This window comes from Bombina bombina, unplaced genomic scaffold (assembly GCF_027579735.1).
Source record: "Bombina bombina isolate aBomBom1 unplaced genomic scaffold, aBomBom1.pri scaffold_1012, whole genome shotgun sequence".
In the NCBI taxonomy this organism is placed as follows: domain Eukaryota; kingdom Metazoa; phylum Chordata; class Amphibia; order Anura; family Bombinatoridae; genus Bombina; species Bombina bombina.
Window position 1 is genome coordinate 40517 of NW_026511225.1, and position 20685 is coordinate 61201.

Below are 20685 nucleotides of genomic sequence, written 5' to 3' on the forward strand. Positions count from 1 at the left end.
TTGAAATAGCTGATTTAGGCTGTGGTACCCCACCTATATTGATAGTTTCTATACTGAAGTCTAGGCTATTGACAGGCTTATGTAAACACAGCCAGCAGAAAAAATTACACTCCCAGTAGGGGTGCAGGATAGTTAATCAATAAAATGATAGTTTTCCATTGTTCTCTCTAAGTACTGAGCTTTGGTTTACAGACAAATATAAGCTACAGAAGCAAGTGTGTGTACACAAAGTGATAACATAATGAGATCTGATATTACCTGCAAGCTCATCCCACTGTAATAGGCTGTGGTTTAAAAGCACAAAAGCAGCTAATTCATATACACAAATAAATCTGAAAATTCAATTTCTCATACATTATATATATATATATACACAGTCGTTTCTGTTTCAAAGAAAATAGTACAGCTTGGCAATCAATACAGTAATTTCACCATTTTAATTAAATTAATTTTTGGCAAGTATTTTACCAGACTATGCTCTTTATAAAGTAAATATGCAAATGTATTGGTATGTTATTGTTCGTGACACTAGATGGCATAAGTTTAGTAATTAAATGTATTGTTTGTGTATCAATAGAAAAGCAACAGATTTTGTAGTAACACATGTTGCTTTCCCTCCAATTTGAAGTTTACTATATTAGTAACTATTCCACTTATCTAGCTTCAAGTAAGTGATGAGTTTGTGCAGAATCACATACACACAGATATGACAAATTATAGTACATACACAAATGTATTCACACTAGAAGTACTACATAACACATTCTCAGGTACGAACACCTTGCTTTGCACAAGGCGTAACAACAAAAACGTTCAACACGTAACAGATGATACACATAAAAAGGGAAAATAAGAAATGAAAATTGTTTTTGCTTTATATGTTATTTTGTAATTTTTACTCACAAATCCAAAGATGCAAACAAAAATTAAGATGCTAAAGGGATATGAAATTGTGAAAGTGTCTCTCAAGTCCAAGCGTAATTATCTAAATATTCCCACCTACAAGATCTCACTACTTTCTCGCAAGCTAAACCGTGGTGAGGTTGTGACAAAATCAGCAAAATACTAATAGAAAAACATATGAAAATAGAGGCAAATGCAAGATGCTATAAGCAGCCAAAATGTGATTTGTTTTTGATGCTGGCTTAGTGTGCCCCATGCTCACTGCTAACTTTGCTCTACCCAGCTAAGTTTCCCTTTCCAGTGAGCTCCATTACTTTTTAAAGGAGACATCTTGCCGCTAGCAAGAACTGCCCCCTTTTTAAGATATGTTTGTGTATCTGATCTGACTTCACACTTTGGCTTATAGTTAGAAAACATTTCTTTCTGTTTTGTATATAACTATCAATCTCCTCTATATAAAGAGCATAAAACAGCACATGCTAAACTCTTATGTTAAAGCTGGTTAAACTGATTTAATATGAACAGAAAGTTCATGTTTGTATACGTTAGGGTAGATTTAAAAGGGATACTAAACTCACATTTTATCTTTCATGATTCAGATAGAGCATGCAATTTTAAGCAACTCCTATTATACATTTTTCTAAATTCTCTTGCTATCTTTACTTGAAAAAGCATGAATCTAAACTTAGTAGCCGGCCCATTTTTGGTTCAGCACCTGGGTAGCACTTGCTGATTGGTGAATGTATGTATGTATATATAAATATATATTTATAAGTGAAAAAAATGAATCCTCCCTCCAAGGTCAGCCACCTGGGTGCAAACAAGCTAAGAACAGTTCAGGAACAAAAGATGCATTATATATAATATATGAGCTACCATTCATATATATAAAACCTCAGGATTTAACTGGGATTAAAGTTTATCAAGATGCCGATAACTGACTAAATGTAAGATAACATAGTTAACTTCTCACCCCTTACAATCTGTCATCAGTTTTTGTGCTTGATTTTCAGGTTGTTTTAACCACATATTTGGAATGTTAGCGATTCGATTTCTACAACACACTTAAAAAGTTGCAGGCTTAGATATACTGAGTCATCATGTAGATTAACAAACCATAAATGTGGTCTAAAGCTGAACACAAAATATATGCGTATTACACAGTTACACACGTATCTTCAAAAGAGTTATAAAGAAAGCTGTAACTCTCATCATGGTGTTACCTCTTCTTATTTACTAGTTCAGTTCTTCTCTAGTTCCCAGTTCTCCAAAGTCTTTGGCAGCATTGTTATCATCTCTTCCAGGGGTCAAGTCGAGCAGGAACGCATGGGAACAGAGTTCCTGAACTATTTTTGCAGGAGGAACAAAGTTCCTTCTGGACAGAGAACAGAAACTCCTCACTGAACACAGTCTGGTTAGAGGAATAGTGAGATCCTCTAGTAATGGGCAGTAACACTTCCTACAATACACTAAATGCAAGCCTTTCAGCGGTCCTTCTGTGTGATCTGTGCTTACATTTATGTGTGGCTTACTCTTGGGTTATTTAGCTCCCCTCAGCAGAAATAGGACTATTGCACCTTAGGTGGGTGAGACTCTGTGACAGAGGAGGATTCTCAAGCCCAAAGGCAACCATTCAACCCTTCATTGGATTTAATTTGCTTTCATTAACCAAAGTGTATAGATTATATACATATACATACAATGTGTGTGTGTGTGTCTGTTTGTTTCCAGGTCTTGTCACCAAATATCATGTCACAGATTCAGTCTGATTTAAAGCACTGCCAAGTCACGTCTCCAGAAAACCCCTTGCAGACCTGGCCTGCTCCCTATGAAGAATATTGTCAAATTCTATGTCCAGAAAGGATTTGCCACCTCTGCCATCTTTTCCTGGACAGTTTCGAGTTACACATGCTGCGCGCTGTGAAAGGAGGAACATGAAAAGTGCTGTCCAGAGGGACAATAAATGTTCCTCCCTGCTGTATGTGTAATTCATAACTATTCAGGAAAACATGGCTGAGATGGCAACCCTATTTCCAGGTATCATGCTGAATTCATCTGTTCCTAACCTTAAAGGAACATGAAACCCAACATTTTTCTTTCATAATTCAGATAGAGCATATCATGTTAAACAACCTTACAATTTACTTATATTATCTAATTTGTTTCATTTTCCTGGTATCCTTTGTTAAAAAATCATCAATGCATATGGGTGAGCCAATAACACGAGGCATTTATGTGCAGCTACCAATCAGCAGCTCCTGAGCCTACCTAGGTATGCATTTCCACAAGGAATACCAAGAGAACAAAACAAATTAGATAATAGAAGTACATTGGAAAGTTGTTTAGAATTGAATGCTCTCTTTGAATCGTGTAAGAAAAAAACTTGGACTTCATGTTGCTTTAAAGTGATGGTAAATTTTACTATTTCTGACCATTAATTATTGTTTAACAATAGTTGTTAGTAATAGTCGCAAATGTATCATTTTAATTTACAATCGTCTTGTGTAGTGAACTATAAACGTATATATCCGTTTGTTCATGCTGAAGCTCCGCCCCCTTTCAATTTCCTGTATATTCTCTTTTTTTTTTTACAATATTGTTCCCACCCCCTCTAATATTTATGACGTGATCGTGACGTTTCTTTCACAGATTGCGCATGCTCTTTGTAACTCGTCTGGCTGAAATGTAAACAATGAGTCACACAAATCATTTTTACATACTGAGCCATCAATATCAATCTCGCCGACTTGCGTATGCGCAATGCTGATATTCTAATGCACATATGCGACTCATGAAAAAGACAAGAAGCATGACATCGTTAACGCATGCGCAAAATATATATATATATATATTTTTTTTTTATCGTGAAACATGCCAAACACCAAGGCTTTGATTGGTAGATGAAAAAACGTCACTGAATAAAAAAAAATGGTCATTGTTTCGTGGGGCTGACGGCGGATATCATAGGAAAGCAGCGCATATATATATTTAAATATAGTAAATTGTAAAATATTTATTTTTGATGAATTAAACTCATATTTTTTAATTGTACAGCGACTGGCGCTTAGTATATAGCTTGCATTTACCATCCCTTTAAGTGTAGCCTGATTCTGAAATTCATTGGTTTCTGTGGCTGAGCTGGTCTTGATCATCGCTCCATTTATAAAACTATTTTTCAGGGCTGCATGGGGGGGTAAGCATCCTAATATGTTACCACCTGGTTCCACCTTGTTTCAAGTATCCTTAACCAATCAAAAGGTCTGAAATCTACATTTCCATTGGATCCATCTCGAGAAAATGTTAAGAGAGGCAACAGATATACAGAAAAAGGCTGTGGATGTTCGTTTTTTTTTAAATGGCCCCCACCAAGGGCTAGATTTCGCATTTGTTTGTTCGCAACGATATTGGGTTTTCACAATCGTTCGCGCGCAGGTTAAATTGCTCTTGTATTACGAGTTGAAACTAAATGGGATTGCTTGAGCCCAATCGTGATTTACGCTAGAATAATTACCGCAATTTAAGAGGTCTGGTTAAAATAACTGTTTCGCTATACATAAAAGTTGCACAAAACACATTAAAAATACATTACAAAGTATAGCTACACCCATAATAACACTAACTAATAAAAATTATTTAAAAAAAAATATTGCACTCAAAAGTTATAAAGGCTCAAATATATGAGATCTCAGGTGTCAGATTTGTCTATATATGTGTACAGATGTATTTATATATTTACAGACATATATACCCATAAACACATATGTACATACAGTATGTGCATTGGAGCCCTTTGCAGTTAAGTAGATAAAAACATGAAAAAACATATTTATGCAATATTCATATTTAATAAAGTGTTATACTGTGTATTTACTGTAAATGTAACATTCCAATATCTATACCTATATAATAATGTGTGTGTGTGTGTGTATATATATATTGTACCAAAATACCATCAGATATATGCAGAAATATGTATTTATGAATAAATAGAACATATTCTTGTATGTTCAGAACATTGGAACGTGAAATATTCATATTTTCAAGTCGGGTTAGCGCATATGAGAACATGGTTTGGGTTTGTGCAAGAGATGGGTGTTAGGTTTTTTTCTTGATTGATTTCTATGGGGGAAAAGATTATTGTGCAATATTGTAAGTTTCGCTTTTTGCGCACGTCGGGTTATCACATGCGCAATACATTTTTACTTTCAACTTGTAATACCAGAGCAACCTGACGCACGCAAAAAGTTTACTTCTAGCGCTCTAGCGAAAGCGCTAAATAGCACTCCACTTGTAATCTAGCCCTAAATTGGTTCTTGTCTTGTTCAAGTTGCCTCTCATTAAGAAGATCTTGAACTCCTTCCATGTTTCCTACTGTTGTGCTCTTTCTATTTATCACTCAGGTGAGACCTGTTGTGGGCAACATTTGGGAAAAAATTATTGTTAAAGTGGACATTAAAGTGAATGTAAATTTTGATGCTTAAGGGCCCAGTTTTTAAAAATTTGATTAAAATCAGGGGCACTTTAATTCATCAAAATTTACATTTCACTCCTGTTGAGAAAAAAACTTACCTTTTAATCTTCACAGCAGCTCCAGCTTCCTCCACCCGTTGCAAAACCTCTTCCTGGGTCTAAAATGAGGAATCTGGCTTCCTCCAATCACGGCGTTGAATCAGACACTGATTCCCCCGGGGGGGGGGGGAAGCCGTGATTGGAGGATGACCTATCCATCATTTCTGACATCAGAAATGGCTTGCGACGACCGGAGGAAGCTGGAGCTGCTGTGAAGATTAAAAGGTAAGTTTTTTTTTCACAACAGGAGTGAAATGTAAATTTTGATGAATTAAAGTGCCCCTGTTTTTAATCAAATTTTTTAAAAACCGGGCAGTTAAGCATCAAAGTTTACATTCACTTTAAGCATCTTAATTTTGTGTAAAAATGATGCTTGTCCCAAACTCAATAAAGAGACCAAAACCACATTCTATAAGCTACAAGTTCTTCAGAATGCTGTAGATTTCTAACCAAAACCAATTCTTGCAGAGCACAAGTCCTTAACAATACCTTAATACATGCAGTGGCTATCTATCATGTGCTATCCCTACAATGTGCATGGCTCTTATAATCACAAGGTCTATGTTCCCAGTCATAAAAAAGTGGCAACTACCATGGTCACTATTAATGGGGGTACTGTATAATCATGCCCATTCGCCAATGGTATCTTCTTACTTACTAGCCCTATTTCCCCTCCCAGTTGTCTGCCACTCTCAGTGGGACCCCTCATCTATGTTTGTAGTATCTGCTTCATTTGACTGCTGAACCACAGTCTCTGGTACACTTGCTTGAAGCTAGTGGAAGATTTTAAAGTGCAATGAGGATAAACAGGACATCATTCACATTCCCTATTTATTGTAAGGTACTTCCCATTGGAAACTGCTATCTGCTTTCCTGAATGCATTTGGCAGTTTTTTCGCCAAGTGCTGTCTCCAGATATCATGTTGAAGACCTGGACTTTTTTTGGCTATAAGTGTAGACTGATGCTGAACCTTGCCTCATGGCCATTGCTCATTGGCTTTGCCATATGCTGAACATGTGTCTGTCATTAGAAAAATTCCAATGGTTCCCATGAATCCAAGGGCTCCAACTCCAGATAAAGGTGACTCAGTCCCAGACATACCCTATCCTAACTCTTGCATCAAACCAAACCAAGACTATATATCAGAACCTTATAGATTACAGTATTCAAACTAGATACAAAAACTAGATTATATAGGACAGAATCATCTGACGCCTCTAGATTGGCTTCCCAACTTCATACGCTGGCTATAACCAGGAATGTTTATGTATTTCATTATTTATTTATTTATTATTAATAAATTTATTATGGTCCCAAATTTACTATCCTTTGGATATTTGTACAGTAGAAAATATTAGAGCCTAAAAACAGAAAATGCTTCAAAGGTCTGCGTTGAAACTGTAAACAGGACAAATGTAAAACAGACAAAAAATAAATAGCACAGGAAGGCTTAAAAGCGTATTTCCTTTGCTGTAGCTCTAGCGCACACTGAAACGTCACAACAATGACAACTTATATGCAGCCATATTCAAGGGCTAAAAACACAAAAAGCTTATGCACTGCAATAATGATAGAGATGTTCAATCCCCAACAAGGAAAAAGCTTGAGCAGTGCAAGCTGCAAAGCCTGGAGAACAGGGAGCTGGGCCGCTGTCTCGCTGATGCAATACTCACCTAGAGTAGGGAGCACCTGAAGAAAGTGCTGAGGAGTACGGCTGTCTAAATCCACAAGAAGCAAGAGGATAGACAGGCTGGCTTTGCCTGTGAGCAGGAAGAGATAACCCATGAAATCAGTGAGGCTCTGTACTGGGTGTACAAAGACATTTAAAATAATACAACTTACTAAATAATACAACTTACTAAACTGAACAAAATACTTAGAATGCAATAGCTATTGTAATAGTTCACATTGTTGTCACCAAAAATGCTATTTCTACACATTATAGTTGTCAGTGAGGTTGCTGAATGCCAGTGAAATCAAAGCTTATTAAAGGGACAGTAAAGTCATAATTAGATATTTATGATTAAGACAGAGCATACAATTCTAAACAACTTTCCAATTTACTTCTATTAATTTAATTTGCTTCCTTCTCTCGTTATCCATTGCTGAAAGGTTTATCTAGGTAAGCTCAGGAGCAGTTAGAACCTACAGTAGGTTCTAGCTGCTGATTGGTGGCTGCACATATATACCAATTGTCATTGGCTCACCCATGTGTTCGGTTAGAAACCAGTAGTTCATTGCTGCTCCTTCAACAAATGATACCAAGAGAATGAAGCAAATTTGTTAATAGAAGTAAACTGGAAAGTTGTTTAAAATGGTATATTCTAACTAAATCGTGAAAGAAAATGTTTGGCTTTCATGTCCCTTTAATCTAGCCCACTGGTTTTCAAACCTGTCTTCAAGACTCCCTAACTGGCCACATTTTGAGGATTTCTGACCTGGAGCACAGGTGAAATAATCAGATGATTAGTAATCATGGTTATTTTACCTGCTCTATTCCAAGGTAATACTGAAAACCTGGTCTGTTGGGGAGACCTGAGGACAGGCCTGAAAACCAGTGATCTAGTTTGACCATCAAATTAGAAACAGCAGGTTAGAACCTGAGGATCCCTCTAGTATTCACATATTCTAAATAGACACAATGAATCAACAGAAGTATACACATATCTCAAATGGGTCTATTTCCTTACTGTTTTGGTGTCTACCATTACTGGAAGTCTATTCCATTGGTTAGCTTCTATAAACACAATAGTCTCAGCTCCAATACATCTGTGTGAAAACAATTCATAAAACCTTCTGTATGAAACCTTTTGTGCTTTTTGGCTTTGTTTTCTGAGCTATTCCTGTCCACTACAAGAGCCACCATTTGAATAAGTAACATGCAAAATATACAATAGTTAATAGCTGTTAATTGGTTCAGTATAGATAACAAATGCAGATTTTTCACTTAAAACCCCAACTTTTTATTACATAAATTACATAATTTGGATAAAACATACCATTTTTAACAACTTTCAAATGTACTTCTATTATAAAATTTGCTTAATTCTCTTTTTATCCTTTGCTGGAGAAACAGCATTGCACTACTGGCAGCTAGCTGAACACATCTAGTTAGCCAATCACAAGAGACAAATGTGTGCAAGCACCAATCACAAGCTAGCTCCCACTAGTGTAGGATATGTGCATATTCTTTTTCAACAATAGATACCAAGAAAACAAAACACATTTGAAAACAGAAGTGATTTTAAAAGTGTCTTAAAATTTCAAGCTCTATCTGATTCTTGCAAGGTTAATTTAAACTTTCATATCCCTTTAATCAACAATATATATTAATGGCCTGTAAAACTGATATAGCTATGTACAATACTAGTTGGTTTTCAAATGTGTATAAATATATAAATATGCTACAACAAGTTTCATTTTAAGATCTTTGTAACTCGAATAGTCCCCAAAACAGCCAAATATTGCTACTGACCTGCTGCTACCTGTCTTGCCAGTACTAATTATTGTTATTTCTAGAAATATTATTAATTGTATTAACTTCCATTTTAATTATTTCCCTACAACAGTAATAGATGTTTATCCTTCTTAACACTGTATCAACATGTGAGTAAAATGCAAAAATAAACATTACAATCATTCGGCTAGATTACGAGTTTTGCGGTATGAGTGAAAAAGCAGCGTTAAGGCTTCATAACGCTGCTTTTTCACTACCGCTGGTATTACAAGTCTTGCAGGTTTAGGGGCACCGCACACTTTTTTTGGCCTTAACGCAAATTAACTTACACAATTTGCGTAAAGTCTTTTTTCAATGGGACTTCCTTTGCGCCGGTATTACGAGTCTGCCTGGGAGGCCAAAAAGTGAGCGGTACACCCTATACCGCAAAGTTTCGTAATGCAAACTAAAGTCAGTAGTTATGAGTTTTATGCTACAACGCCGTAACATAAAACTCATAACTAAAGTGCTAAAAAGTACACTAACACCCATAAACTACCTATTAACCCCTAAACCGAGGCCCTCCCACATCGCAAACACTAAAATAAAATTTTTAACCCCTAATCTGTTGCTGCGGACATCGATGCCACTAGAATAAACATATTAACCCCTAAACCGCCGCACTCCCGCCTCGCAAACACTAGTTAAATATTATTAACCTCTAATCTGCCACCCCTAACATCGCCGCCACCTACCTACATTTATTAACCCCTAATCTGCCGGCCCCAACCCCCTAAACCTATACCCTAACACCCCCTAACTTAAATATAATTAAAATAATTCTAAATAAAACCTACTATTAATAACTAAATAATTCCTATTTAAAACTAAATACTTACCTATAAAATAAACCCTAAGCTAGCTACAATATAACTAATAGCTACATTGTATCTATCTTAGGTTTTATTTTTATTTCACAGGTGTTTCAATCAGCCAATGGAATGCGAGCTCAATCCTATTGGCTGATTGGATCAGCCAATAGGATTGAAGCTCAATCTTATTGGCTGATTGCATCAGCCAATAGGTATTTTTCACCTTTAATTCCGATTGGCTGATAGAATTCTATCAGCCAATCGGAATTCAAGGGACGCCATCTTGGATGACGTCACTTAAAGGAACCTTCATTCGTCGTTAGTCGTCGGAAGAAGAGGATGCTCTGCGCCGGATGTCTTGAAGATGGACCCGCTCCGCGACGGATGGATGAAGATAGAAGATGCTGTCTGGATGAAGACTTCTGCCCGTCTGGAGGACCACTTATGCCAGCTTGGATGAAGACTACTCCCGGCTTCGTTGAGGACTTCTTGCCGCTTGGATGAAAACTTCTCCCGGCTTCGTTGAGGATGGATGTCCGGTCTTCAAAACTGTAAGTGGATCTTCAGGGGTTAGTGTAAGGTTTTATCAAGGATTTATTGGGTGGGTTTTATTTTTAGATTAGGGGTTTGGGCAATTGAAAAAGAGCTAAATGCCATTTTAAGGGCAATGCCCATCCAAATGCCCTTTTCAGGGCAATGGGGAGCTTAGGTTTTTTTAGATTAGGTTTTTATTTGGGGGGTTGGTTGTGTGGGCGGTGGGTTTTACTGTTGGGGGGGGTAAAAGAGCTGATTTCTTTGGGGCAATGCCCCGCAAAAGGCCCTTTTAAGGGCTATTGGTAGTTTAGTTTAGGCTAGGGTTTTTTTTTATTTTGGGGGGGCTTTTTTATTTTGATAGGGCTATTAGATTAGGTGTAATTAGTTTAAATATGTGATAATTTCTTTTTTTATTTTGTGTAATTTAGTGGGTTGTTTTTTTTGTAATTTAGGTAAATGTATTTAATTTAGGTAATGTATTTAATTGTAGTGTAAGGTTAGATTTTATTGTAAGACAGGTTAGGTTTTATTTTACAGGTAAATTTGTATTTATTTTAGCTAGGTAATTAGTAAATAGTTAATAACTATTTAGTAACTATTCTACCTACTTAAAATAAATACAAACTTGCCTGTGAAATAAAAATAAAACATAAGCTAGATACAATGTAACTATTAGTTATATTGTAGCTAGCTTAGGGTTTATTTTACAGGTAAGTATTTAGTTTTAAATAGGAATTATTTAGTTATTAATAGTAGGTTTTATTTAGATTTATTTTAATTATATTTAAAATAGGGGGTGTTAGGGTTAGACATAGGTTTAGGGGGTTAATAAATTTAGTATAGTGGCGGCGACGTTGGGGGCGGCAGATTAGGAGTAAATAAATGTAGGTAGGTGGCGGCGATGTTAGGGGCGGCAGATTAGGGGTTAATAATATTTAACTAGTGTTTGCGAGGCGAGAGTGCGGCGGTTTAGGGGTTAATATGTTTATTCTAGTGGCGGCGATGTCCGGAGCAGCAGATTAGGGGTTAATAAGTATAATGTAGGTGCCGACGATGTCGGGGGCGGCAGATTAGGGGTTAATAAGTGTAAGATTAGGGGTGTTTAGACTCGGGGTTCATGTTAGGGTGTTAGGTGTAAACATAAATTTAGTTTCCCCATAGGAATCAATGAGGCTGCGTTATGGAGCTTTACGCTGCTTTTTTGCAGGTGTTAGACTTTTTGTCAGCCGGCTCTCCCCATTGATGTCTATGGGGAAATCGTGCACGAGCACGTAAAACCAGCTCACCGCAGCTTTCAGCAGTACTGGTATTGGAGTGCGGTATGGAGCTCAATCTTGCTCTACGCTCACTTCTTGCCTATTAACGCCGGGTTTTTAAAAACCTGTAATACCAGCGCTGTAGGGAAGTGAGCAGTGACAATAACGTGCAAGTTAGCACCGCACCCCTCATAACGCAAACTCGTAATCTAGCACATTGTTTGTTGCATGACATTAAGATTAAATTACAATTAATGGGACAGCCTACTGCAAAATGATTTTCTCATTAACGCGATTCCATTAACTTGTTATACTAACTGCAGAATATAAAATGTATGGAACGTTAATTCTTTTGGTTTATTTTTATATATGAAATAGATGTTTTTTCTTGTTAAAACCACAATGAATTAAGGTGAGCTGTGCTTGCCAAGAGCAGATTTCCTTATCTGATCTTTCTCTCTATACACAACAACCTATTATTATCGGTTATTTGTAGAGCGCCAACAGATTCCGCAGCGCTAACCTATATCTTATCTCTGTCAGTACAGAACAAATGGAAATGTTAGTACCTCTCTCTCCCACTCCCCACTAGCTGTGTGATTTTTCCTGTAGCCTTTCTAAAGCCATTACGACAGTACTGAGATTTTTAGTGCAGATGGGGATAAAACAGACAAAAGTAGCTTCAAATGACAAAATAACATAATTTATGCTTACCTGATAAATTTATTTCTCTTGTAGTGTATTCAGTCCACGGGTCATCCATTACTTATGGGATATATTCCCTTCCCAACAGGAAGTTGCAAGAGGATCACCCAAGCAGAGCTGCTATATAGCTCCTCCCCTCACATGTCATATCCAGTCATTCGACCGAAACAAGACAAGAAAGGAGAAACCATAGGGTGCAGTGGTGACTGGAGTTTTAATTAAAATTTAGATCTGCCTTAAAAGACAGGGCGGGCCGTGGACTGAATACACTACAAGAGAAATAAATTTATCAGGTAAGCATAAATTATGTTTTCTCTTGTTAAGTGTAGTCAGTCCACGGGTCATCCATTACTTATGGGATACCAATACCAAAGCCAAAGTACACGGATAATGGGAGGGACAAGGCAGGAACTTAAACGGAAGGAACCACTGCCTGAAGAACCTTTCTCCCAAAAAACATAATTTATGCTTACCTGATAAATTCCTTTCTTCTGTTGTGTGATCAGTCCACGGGTCATCATTACTTCTGGGATATAACTCCTCCCCAACAGGAAATGCAAGAGGATTCACCCAGCAGAGCTGCATATAGCTCCTCCCCTCTACGTCAGTCCCAGTCATTCGACCAAGAATCAACGAGAAAGGAGTAACCAAGGGTGAAGTGGTGACTGGAGTATAATTTAAAAGATATTTACCTGCCTTAAAACAGGGCGGGCCGTGGACTGATCACACAACAGAAGAAAGGAATTTATCAGGTAAGCATAAATTATGTTTTCTTCTGTTATGTGTGATCAGTCCACGGGTCATCATTACTTCTGGGATACCAATACCAAAGCAAAAGTACACGGATGACGGGAGGGATAGGCAGGCTCATTATACAGAAGGAACCACTGCCTGAAGAACCTTTCTCCCAAAAATAGCCTCCGAAGAAGCAAAAGTGTCAAATTTGTAAAATTTGGAAAAAGTATGAAGCGAAGACCAAGTTGCAGCCTTGCAAATCTGTTCAACAGAGGCCTCATTCTTAAAGGCCCAAGTGGAAGCCACAGCTCTAGTGGAGTGAGCTGTAATTCTTTCAGGAGGCTGCTGTCCAGCAGTCTCATAGGCTAAACGTATTATGCTACGAAGCCAAAAAGAGAGAGAGGTAGCAGAAGCTTTTTGACCTCTCCTCTGTCCAGAATAAACGACAAACAGGGAAGAAGTTTGGCGAAAATCTTTAGTTGCCTGCAAGTAGAACTTGAGGGCACGAACTACATCCAGATTGTGTAGAAGACGTTCCTTCTTTGAAGAAGGATTTGGACACAAGGATGGAACAACAATCTCTTGATTGATATTCCTGTTAGTGACTACCTTAGGTAAGAACCCAGGTTTAGTACGCAGAACTACCTTGTCTGAGTGAAAAATCAGATAAGGAGAATCACAATGTAAGGCTGATAACTCAGAGACTCTTCGAGCCGAGGAAATAGCCATTAAAAACAGAACTTTCCAAGATAACAATTTTATATCAATGGAATGAAGGGGTTCAAACGGAACACCCTGTAAAACGTTAAGAACTAAGTTTAAACTCCATGGCGGAGCAACAGCTTTAAACACAGGCTTGATCCTAGCTAAAGCCTGACAAAAGGCCTGGACGTCTGGATTTTCTGACAGACGCCTGTGTAACAAGATGGACAGAGCTGAAATCTGTCCCTTTAATGAACTAGCTGATAAACCCTTTTCTAAACCTTCTTGTAGAAAGGACAATATCCTAGGGATCCTAACCTTACTCCAGGAGTAACGTTTGGATTCGCACCAGTATAGGTATTTACGCCATATTTTATGGTAAATCTTTCTGGTAACAGGCTTCCTAGCCTGTATCAGGGTATCAATAACCGACTCAGAAAAACCACGTTTTGATAAAATCAAGCGTTCAATTTCCAAGCAGTCAGCTTCAGAGAAGTTAGATTTTGATGTTTGAATGGACCCTGTATCAGAAGGTCCTGTCTTAGAGGTAGAGACCAAGGCGGACAGGATGACATGTCCACTAGATCTGCATACCAAGTCCTGCGTGGCCATGCAGGCGCTATTAGAATCACTGATGCTCTCTCCTGTTTGATTTTGGCAATCAATCGAGGAAGCAGCGGGAAGGGTGGAAACACATAAGCCATCCCGAAGTTCCAAGGTGCTGTCAAAGCATCTATCAGAACCGCTCCCGGATCCCTGGATCTGGACCCGTAGTGAGGAAGTTTGGCGTTCTGGCGAGACGCCATGAGATCTATCTCTGGTTTGCCCCAACGTCGAAGTATTTGGGCAAAGACCTCCGGATGAAGTTCCCACTCCCCCGGATGAAAAGTCTGGCGACTCAAGAAATCCGCCTCCCAGTTCTCCACTCCCGGGATGTGGATTGCTGACAGGTGGCAAGAGTGAGACTCTGCCCAGCGAATTATCTTTGATACTTCCATCATTGCTAGGGAGCTTCTTGTCCCTCCCTGATGGTTGATGTAAGCTACAGTCGTGATGTTGTCCGACTGAAACCTGATGAACCCCCGAGTTGTTAATTGGGGCCAAGCCAGAAGGGCATTGAGAACTGCTCTCAATTCCAGAATGTTTATTGGAAGGAGACTCTCCTCCTGATTCCATAGTCCCTGAGCCTTCAGAGAATTCCAGACAGCGCCCCAACCTAGTAGGCTGGCGTCTGTTGTTACAATTGTCCAGTCTGGCCTGCTGAATGGCATCCCCCTGGACAGGTGTGGCCGATAGAGCCACCATAGAAGAGAATTTCTGGTCTCTTGATTCAGATTCAGAGTAGGGGACAAATCTGAGTAATCCCCATTCCACTGACTTAGCATGCACAATTGCAGCGGTCTGAGGTGTAGGCGTGCAAAAGGTACTATGTCCATTGCCGCTACCATTAAGCCGATCACCTCCATGCATTGAGCTACTGACGGGTGTTGAATGGAATGAAGGACACGGCATGCATTTTGAAGCTTTGTTAACCTGTCTTCTGTCAGGTAAATCTTCATTTCTACAGAATCTATAAGAGTCCCCAAGAATGGAACTCTTGTGAGAGGAAAAAGAGAACTCTTCTTTTCGTTCACTTTCCATCCATGCGACCTTAGAAATGCCAGAACTAACTCTGTATGAGACTTGGCAGTTTGAAAGCTTGAAGCTTGTATTAGAATGTCGTCTAGGTACGGAGCTACCGAAATCCCTCGCGGTCTTAGTACCGCCAGAAGGGCACCCAGAACCTTTGTGAAGATTCTTGGAGCCGTAGCCAATCCGAATGGAAGAGCTACAAACTGGTAGTGCCTGTCTAGGAAGGCAAACCGTAGATACCGGTGATGATCTTTGTGAATCGGTATGTGAAGGTAAGCATCTTTTAAATCCACTGTGGTCATGTACTGACCCTTTTGGATCATGGGTAAGATTGTCCGAATAGTTTCCATTTTGAACGATGGAACTCTTAGGAATTTGTTTAGAATCTTTAAATCTAAGATTGGCCTGAAAGTTCCCTCTTTTTTGGGAACCACAAACAGGTTTGAGTAGAACCCTTGTCCTTGTTCCGACCGCGGAACCGGATGGATCACTCCCATTAATAACAGATCTTGTACACAGCGTAGAAACGCTTCTTTCTTTATCTGGTTTGTTGACAACCTTGACAGATGAAATCTCCCTCTTGGGGGAGATAATTTGAAGTCTAGAAGGTATCCCTGAGATATGATCTCTAGCGCCCAGGGATCCTGAACATCTCTTGCCCAGGCCTGGGCGAAGAGAGAAAGTCTGCCCCCCACTAGATCCGGTCCCGGATCGGGGGCTCTCGGTTCATGCTGTCTTTGGGGCAGCAGCAGGTTTCCTGGCCTGTTTGCCCTTGTTCCAGGACTGGTTAGGCTTCCAGCCTTGCCTGTAATGAGCAACAGCTCCCTCCTGTTTTGGTGCAGTGGAGGTTGATGCTGCTCCTGTTTTGAAATTCCGAAAGGGACGAAAATTAGACTGTCTAGCCTTAGCTTTGGCTTTGTCTTGAGGTAGGGCGTGGCCCTTACCTCCTGTAATGTCAGCGATAATTTCTTTCAAACCGGGCCCAAATAAAGACTGCCCCTTGAAAGGTATATTAAGTAATTTGGACTTAGAAGTAACATCAGCTGACCAGGATTTTAGCCACAGCGCCCTACGTGCCTGGATGGCGAATCCTGAGTTCTTAGCCGTAAGTTTGGTTAAATGTACTACGGCCTCCGAAATGAATGAATTAGCTAGTTTAAGGACTCTAAGCCTGTCCGTAATGTCGTCTAGCGTAGATGAACTAAGGTTCTCTTCCAGAGAATCAATCCAAAATGCTGCCGCAGCCGTAATCGGCGCGATACATGCAAGGGGTTGCAATATAAAACCTTGTTGAACAAACATTTTCTTAAGGTAACCCTCTAATTTTTTATCCATTGGATCTGAAAAAGCACAGCTATCCTCCACCGGGATAGTGGTACGCTTAGCTAAAGTAGAAACTGCTCCCTCCACCTTAGGGACCGTTTGCCATAAGTCCCGAGTGGTGGCGTCTATTGGAAACATCTTTCTAAATATTGGAGGGGGTGAGAACGGCACACCGGGTCTATCCCACTCCTTAGTAACAATTTCAGTTAGTCTCTTAGGTATAGGAAAAACGTCAGTACTCGCCGGTACCGCAAAGTATTTATCCAACCTACACAGTTTCTCTGGTATTGCAACGGTGTTACAATCATTGAGAGCTGCTAAAACCTCCCCTAGTAATACACGGAGGTTCTCCAATTTAAATTTAAAATTTGAAATATCTGAATCCAATCTGTTTGGATCAGAACCGTCACCCACAGAATGAAGCTCTCCGTCCTCATGCTCTGCAAGCTGTGACGCAGTATCAGACATGGCCCTAGTATTGTCAGCGCACTCTGTTCTCACCCCAGAGTGTTCACGCTTGCCTCTTAGTTCTGGTAATTTAGACAAAACTTCAGTCATAACAGTAGCCATATCTTGTAATGTTATCTGTAATGGCCGCCCAGATGTACAAGGCGCCATAATATCACGCACCTCCCGGGCGGGAGATGCAGGTACTGCCGCGTGAGGCGAGTTAGTCGGCATAACTCTCCCCTCGCTGTTTGGTGAAATTTGTTCAAATTGTACAGATTGACTTTTATTTAAAGTAGCATCAATACAGTTAGTACATAAATTTCTATTGGGCTCCACCTTGGCATTGGAACAAATGACACAGATATCTTCCTCTGAGTCAGACATGTTTAACACACTAGCAATAAACTTGCAACTTGGTTATAATCTTTTTTAGCAAAAACGTACTGTGCCTCAAAGAGGTACTAAACGATTAAATGACAGTTGAAATAATGAACTGAAAAAAATAGTTATAGCATCAAACTTTAAAACAACACAACTTTTAGCAAAGGTTTGTTCCCATAGTAAAATAACAATAATTAACTTTGACATAAAAATTACAGAGCAACGTTTTTATTCACAGTCAATATAAAATTCTCACAGCTCTGCTGAGAGAATCTACCTCCCTCTAAAGAAGTTTGAAGACCCCTGAGATCTGTCGGAGATGAACCGGATCATGCAGGAAATATAAGAGTAACTGACTGGAAATTTTTGATGCGTAGCAAAGAGCGCCAAAAACGGCCCCTCCCTCACACACAGCAGTGAAGAGAAACGAAACTGTCACAATTAAAACCAAACAACTGCCAAGTGGAAAATAATGCCCAAATATTTATTCACTCAGTACCTCAGAAATGTAAACGATTCTACATTCCAGCAAAAACGTTTAACATGATAAATACTTATTAAAAGGATTAGTGACTTTTAACAGAGTAGTTCCGGTGAAATACCATCCCCAGAATACTGAAGTGTATACATACATGTCATTATAACGGTATGGCAGGATTTTCTCATCAATTCCATTCAGAAAATAAAAACTGCTACATACCTCAATGCAGATTCATCTGCCCGCTGTCCCCTGATCTGAAGCTTTTACCTCCCTCAGATGGCCGAGAACAGCAATATGATCTTAACTACTCCGGTTAAAATCATAGTAAAAAACTCTGGTAGATTCTTCCTCAAACTCTGCCAGAGAAGTAATAACACGTTCCGGTGCTATTGTAAAATAACAAACTTTTGATTGAAGTCATAAAAACTAAGTATAATCACCATAGTCCTCTCACACATCCTATCTAGTCGTTGGGTGCAAGAGAATGACTGGGACTGACGTAGAGGGGAGGAGCTATATGCAGCTCTGCTGGGTGAATCCTCTTGCATTTCCTGTTGGGGAGGAGTTATATCCCAGAAGTAATGATGACCCGTGGACTGATCACACATAACAGAAGAAACAGCCTCCGAAGAAGAAAAAGTGTCAAATTTGTAAAATTTTGAAAAAGTGTGAAGCGAAGACCAAGTTGCAGCCTTGCAAATCTGTTCAACAGAGGCCTCATTCTTAAAGGCCCAGGTGGAAGCCACAGCTCTAGTGGAATGAGCTGTAATCCTTTCAGGAGGCTGCTGTCCAGCAGTCTCATAGGCTAAACGTATTATGCTACGAAGCCAAAAGGAGAGAGAGGTTGCCGAAGCTTTTTGACCTCTCCTCTGACCAGAGTACACGACAAACAGGGAAGAAGTTTGACGAAAATCTTTAGTTGCCTGTAAATAGAACTTCAGGGCACGGACTACGTCCAGATTATGCAAAAGTCGTTCCTTCTTTGAAGAAGGATTAGGACATAATGATGGAACAACAATCTCCTGATTGATATTCCTGTTAGAAACTACCTTAGGTAAAAACCCAGGTTTAGTACGCAGAACTACCTTGTCTGAATGGCCTGCTTGCCCTTGTTCCAGGGCTGGTTAGCTTTCCAGCCCTGTCTGTAAAGAGCAACAGGTCCTTCCTGTTTTGGAGCGGAGGAAGTTGATGCTGCTCCTGCCTTGAAGTTACGAAAGGCACGAAAATTAGACTGTTTGGCCTTTGATTTGGCCCTGTCCTGAGGAAGAGTATGACCCTTACCTCCAGTAATGTCAGCAATAATTTCTTTCAAGCCGGGCCCGAATAAGGTCTGCCCCTTGAAAGGAATATTAAGTAATTTAGATTTAGAAGTCACGTCAGCTGACCAGGAATTAAGCCATAGCGCTCTGCACGCCTGGATGGCGAATCCGGAGTTCTTAGCCGTTAGTTTGGTTAAATGTACAACGGCATCAGAAACAAATGCATTAGCTAGCTTAAGTGCTTTAAGCTTGGCCATAATCTCATCCAATGGAGCTGTGCGAATGGCCTCTTCCAGAGACTCAAACCAGAATGCAGCAGCAGCAGTGACAGGCGCAATGCATGCAAGGGGCTGTAAGATAAAACCTTGTTGAACAAACATTTTCTTAAGGTAACCCTCTAATTTTTTATCCATTGGATCCGAAAAAGCACAACTATCCTCCACCGGGATAGTGGTACGTTTAGCTAAAGTAGAAACTGCTCCCTCCACCTTAGGGACCGTCTGCCATAAGTCTCGTGTGGTGGCGTCTATTGGAAAAAAAATTCTAAATATCGGAGGGGGGGAAAAGGGCACACCGGGTCTATCCCACTCCTTGCTAATAATTTCTGTAAGCCTTTTAGGTATAGGAAAAACGTCAGTACACACCGGTACCGCAAAGTATCTATCCAACCTACATATTTTCTCTGGAATTGCAACCGTGTTACAATCATTCAGAGCCGCTAATACCTCCCCTAGCAATACACAGAGGTTCTCAAGCTTAAATTTAAAATTAGAAATCTCTGAATCCGGTCTCCCTGGATCAGATCCGTCACCCACAGAATAAAGCTCTCCGTCCTCATGTTCTGCAAATTGTGACGCAGCATCAGACATGGCTCTCACATCATCAGCGCACTCTGTCCTTAACCCAGAGCTATCGCGCTTGCCTCTTAATTCAGGCAATTTAGATAATACCTCTGTCATAACAGCAGCCATGTCTTGCAAAGTGATTTGTATGGGCCTCTCTGATGTACTTGGCGCCACAATATCACGCGCCTCCTGAGCGGGAGGGGAAGGTACTGACACGTGAGGAGAGTTAGTCGGCATAACTTCCCCCTCGTTGTCTGGTGATAATTTCTTTACAGATATAAATTGACTTTTATTCAAAGTGGCATCAATACATTTAGTACACATATTTTTGTGGGGCTCCACATTGGCCTTCAAACATAGTGAACAAACAGATCCATCTGTGTCAGACATGTTTAAACAGACTCGCAATGAGACTAGCAAGCTTGGAAAATCCTTTCAAATAAATTTACAAGCAATATAAAAAAAAAACCGCTACTGTCACAGTTGAAATAACAATGAACCAAATCAGTTATAGCAACCAAATTTTCACAGTAAATGTATTAAGTTAGCAAAGCATTGCACCCACTAGCAAATGGATGATTAACCCCTTAATACCCAAAAA

At 39.6% G+C, this 20685-nt stretch overlaps 1 protein-coding gene across 1 annotated transcript in view; it reads right to left on the reverse strand.

The window, feature by feature from the left end:
- The window catches only part of LOC128643654 (transcription factor 7-like), a 77821-nt gene that overhangs the window by 21489 nt on the left and 35647 nt on the right, over nt 1-20685 (reverse strand). Inside the window, exon 3 of the mRNA XM_053696481.1 lies at nt 7147-7233. Coding sequence (XP_053552456.1) covers nt 7147-7233 — 87 coding nt within the window. The remainder of the gene's footprint in view (nt 1-7146; nt 7234-20685) is intronic.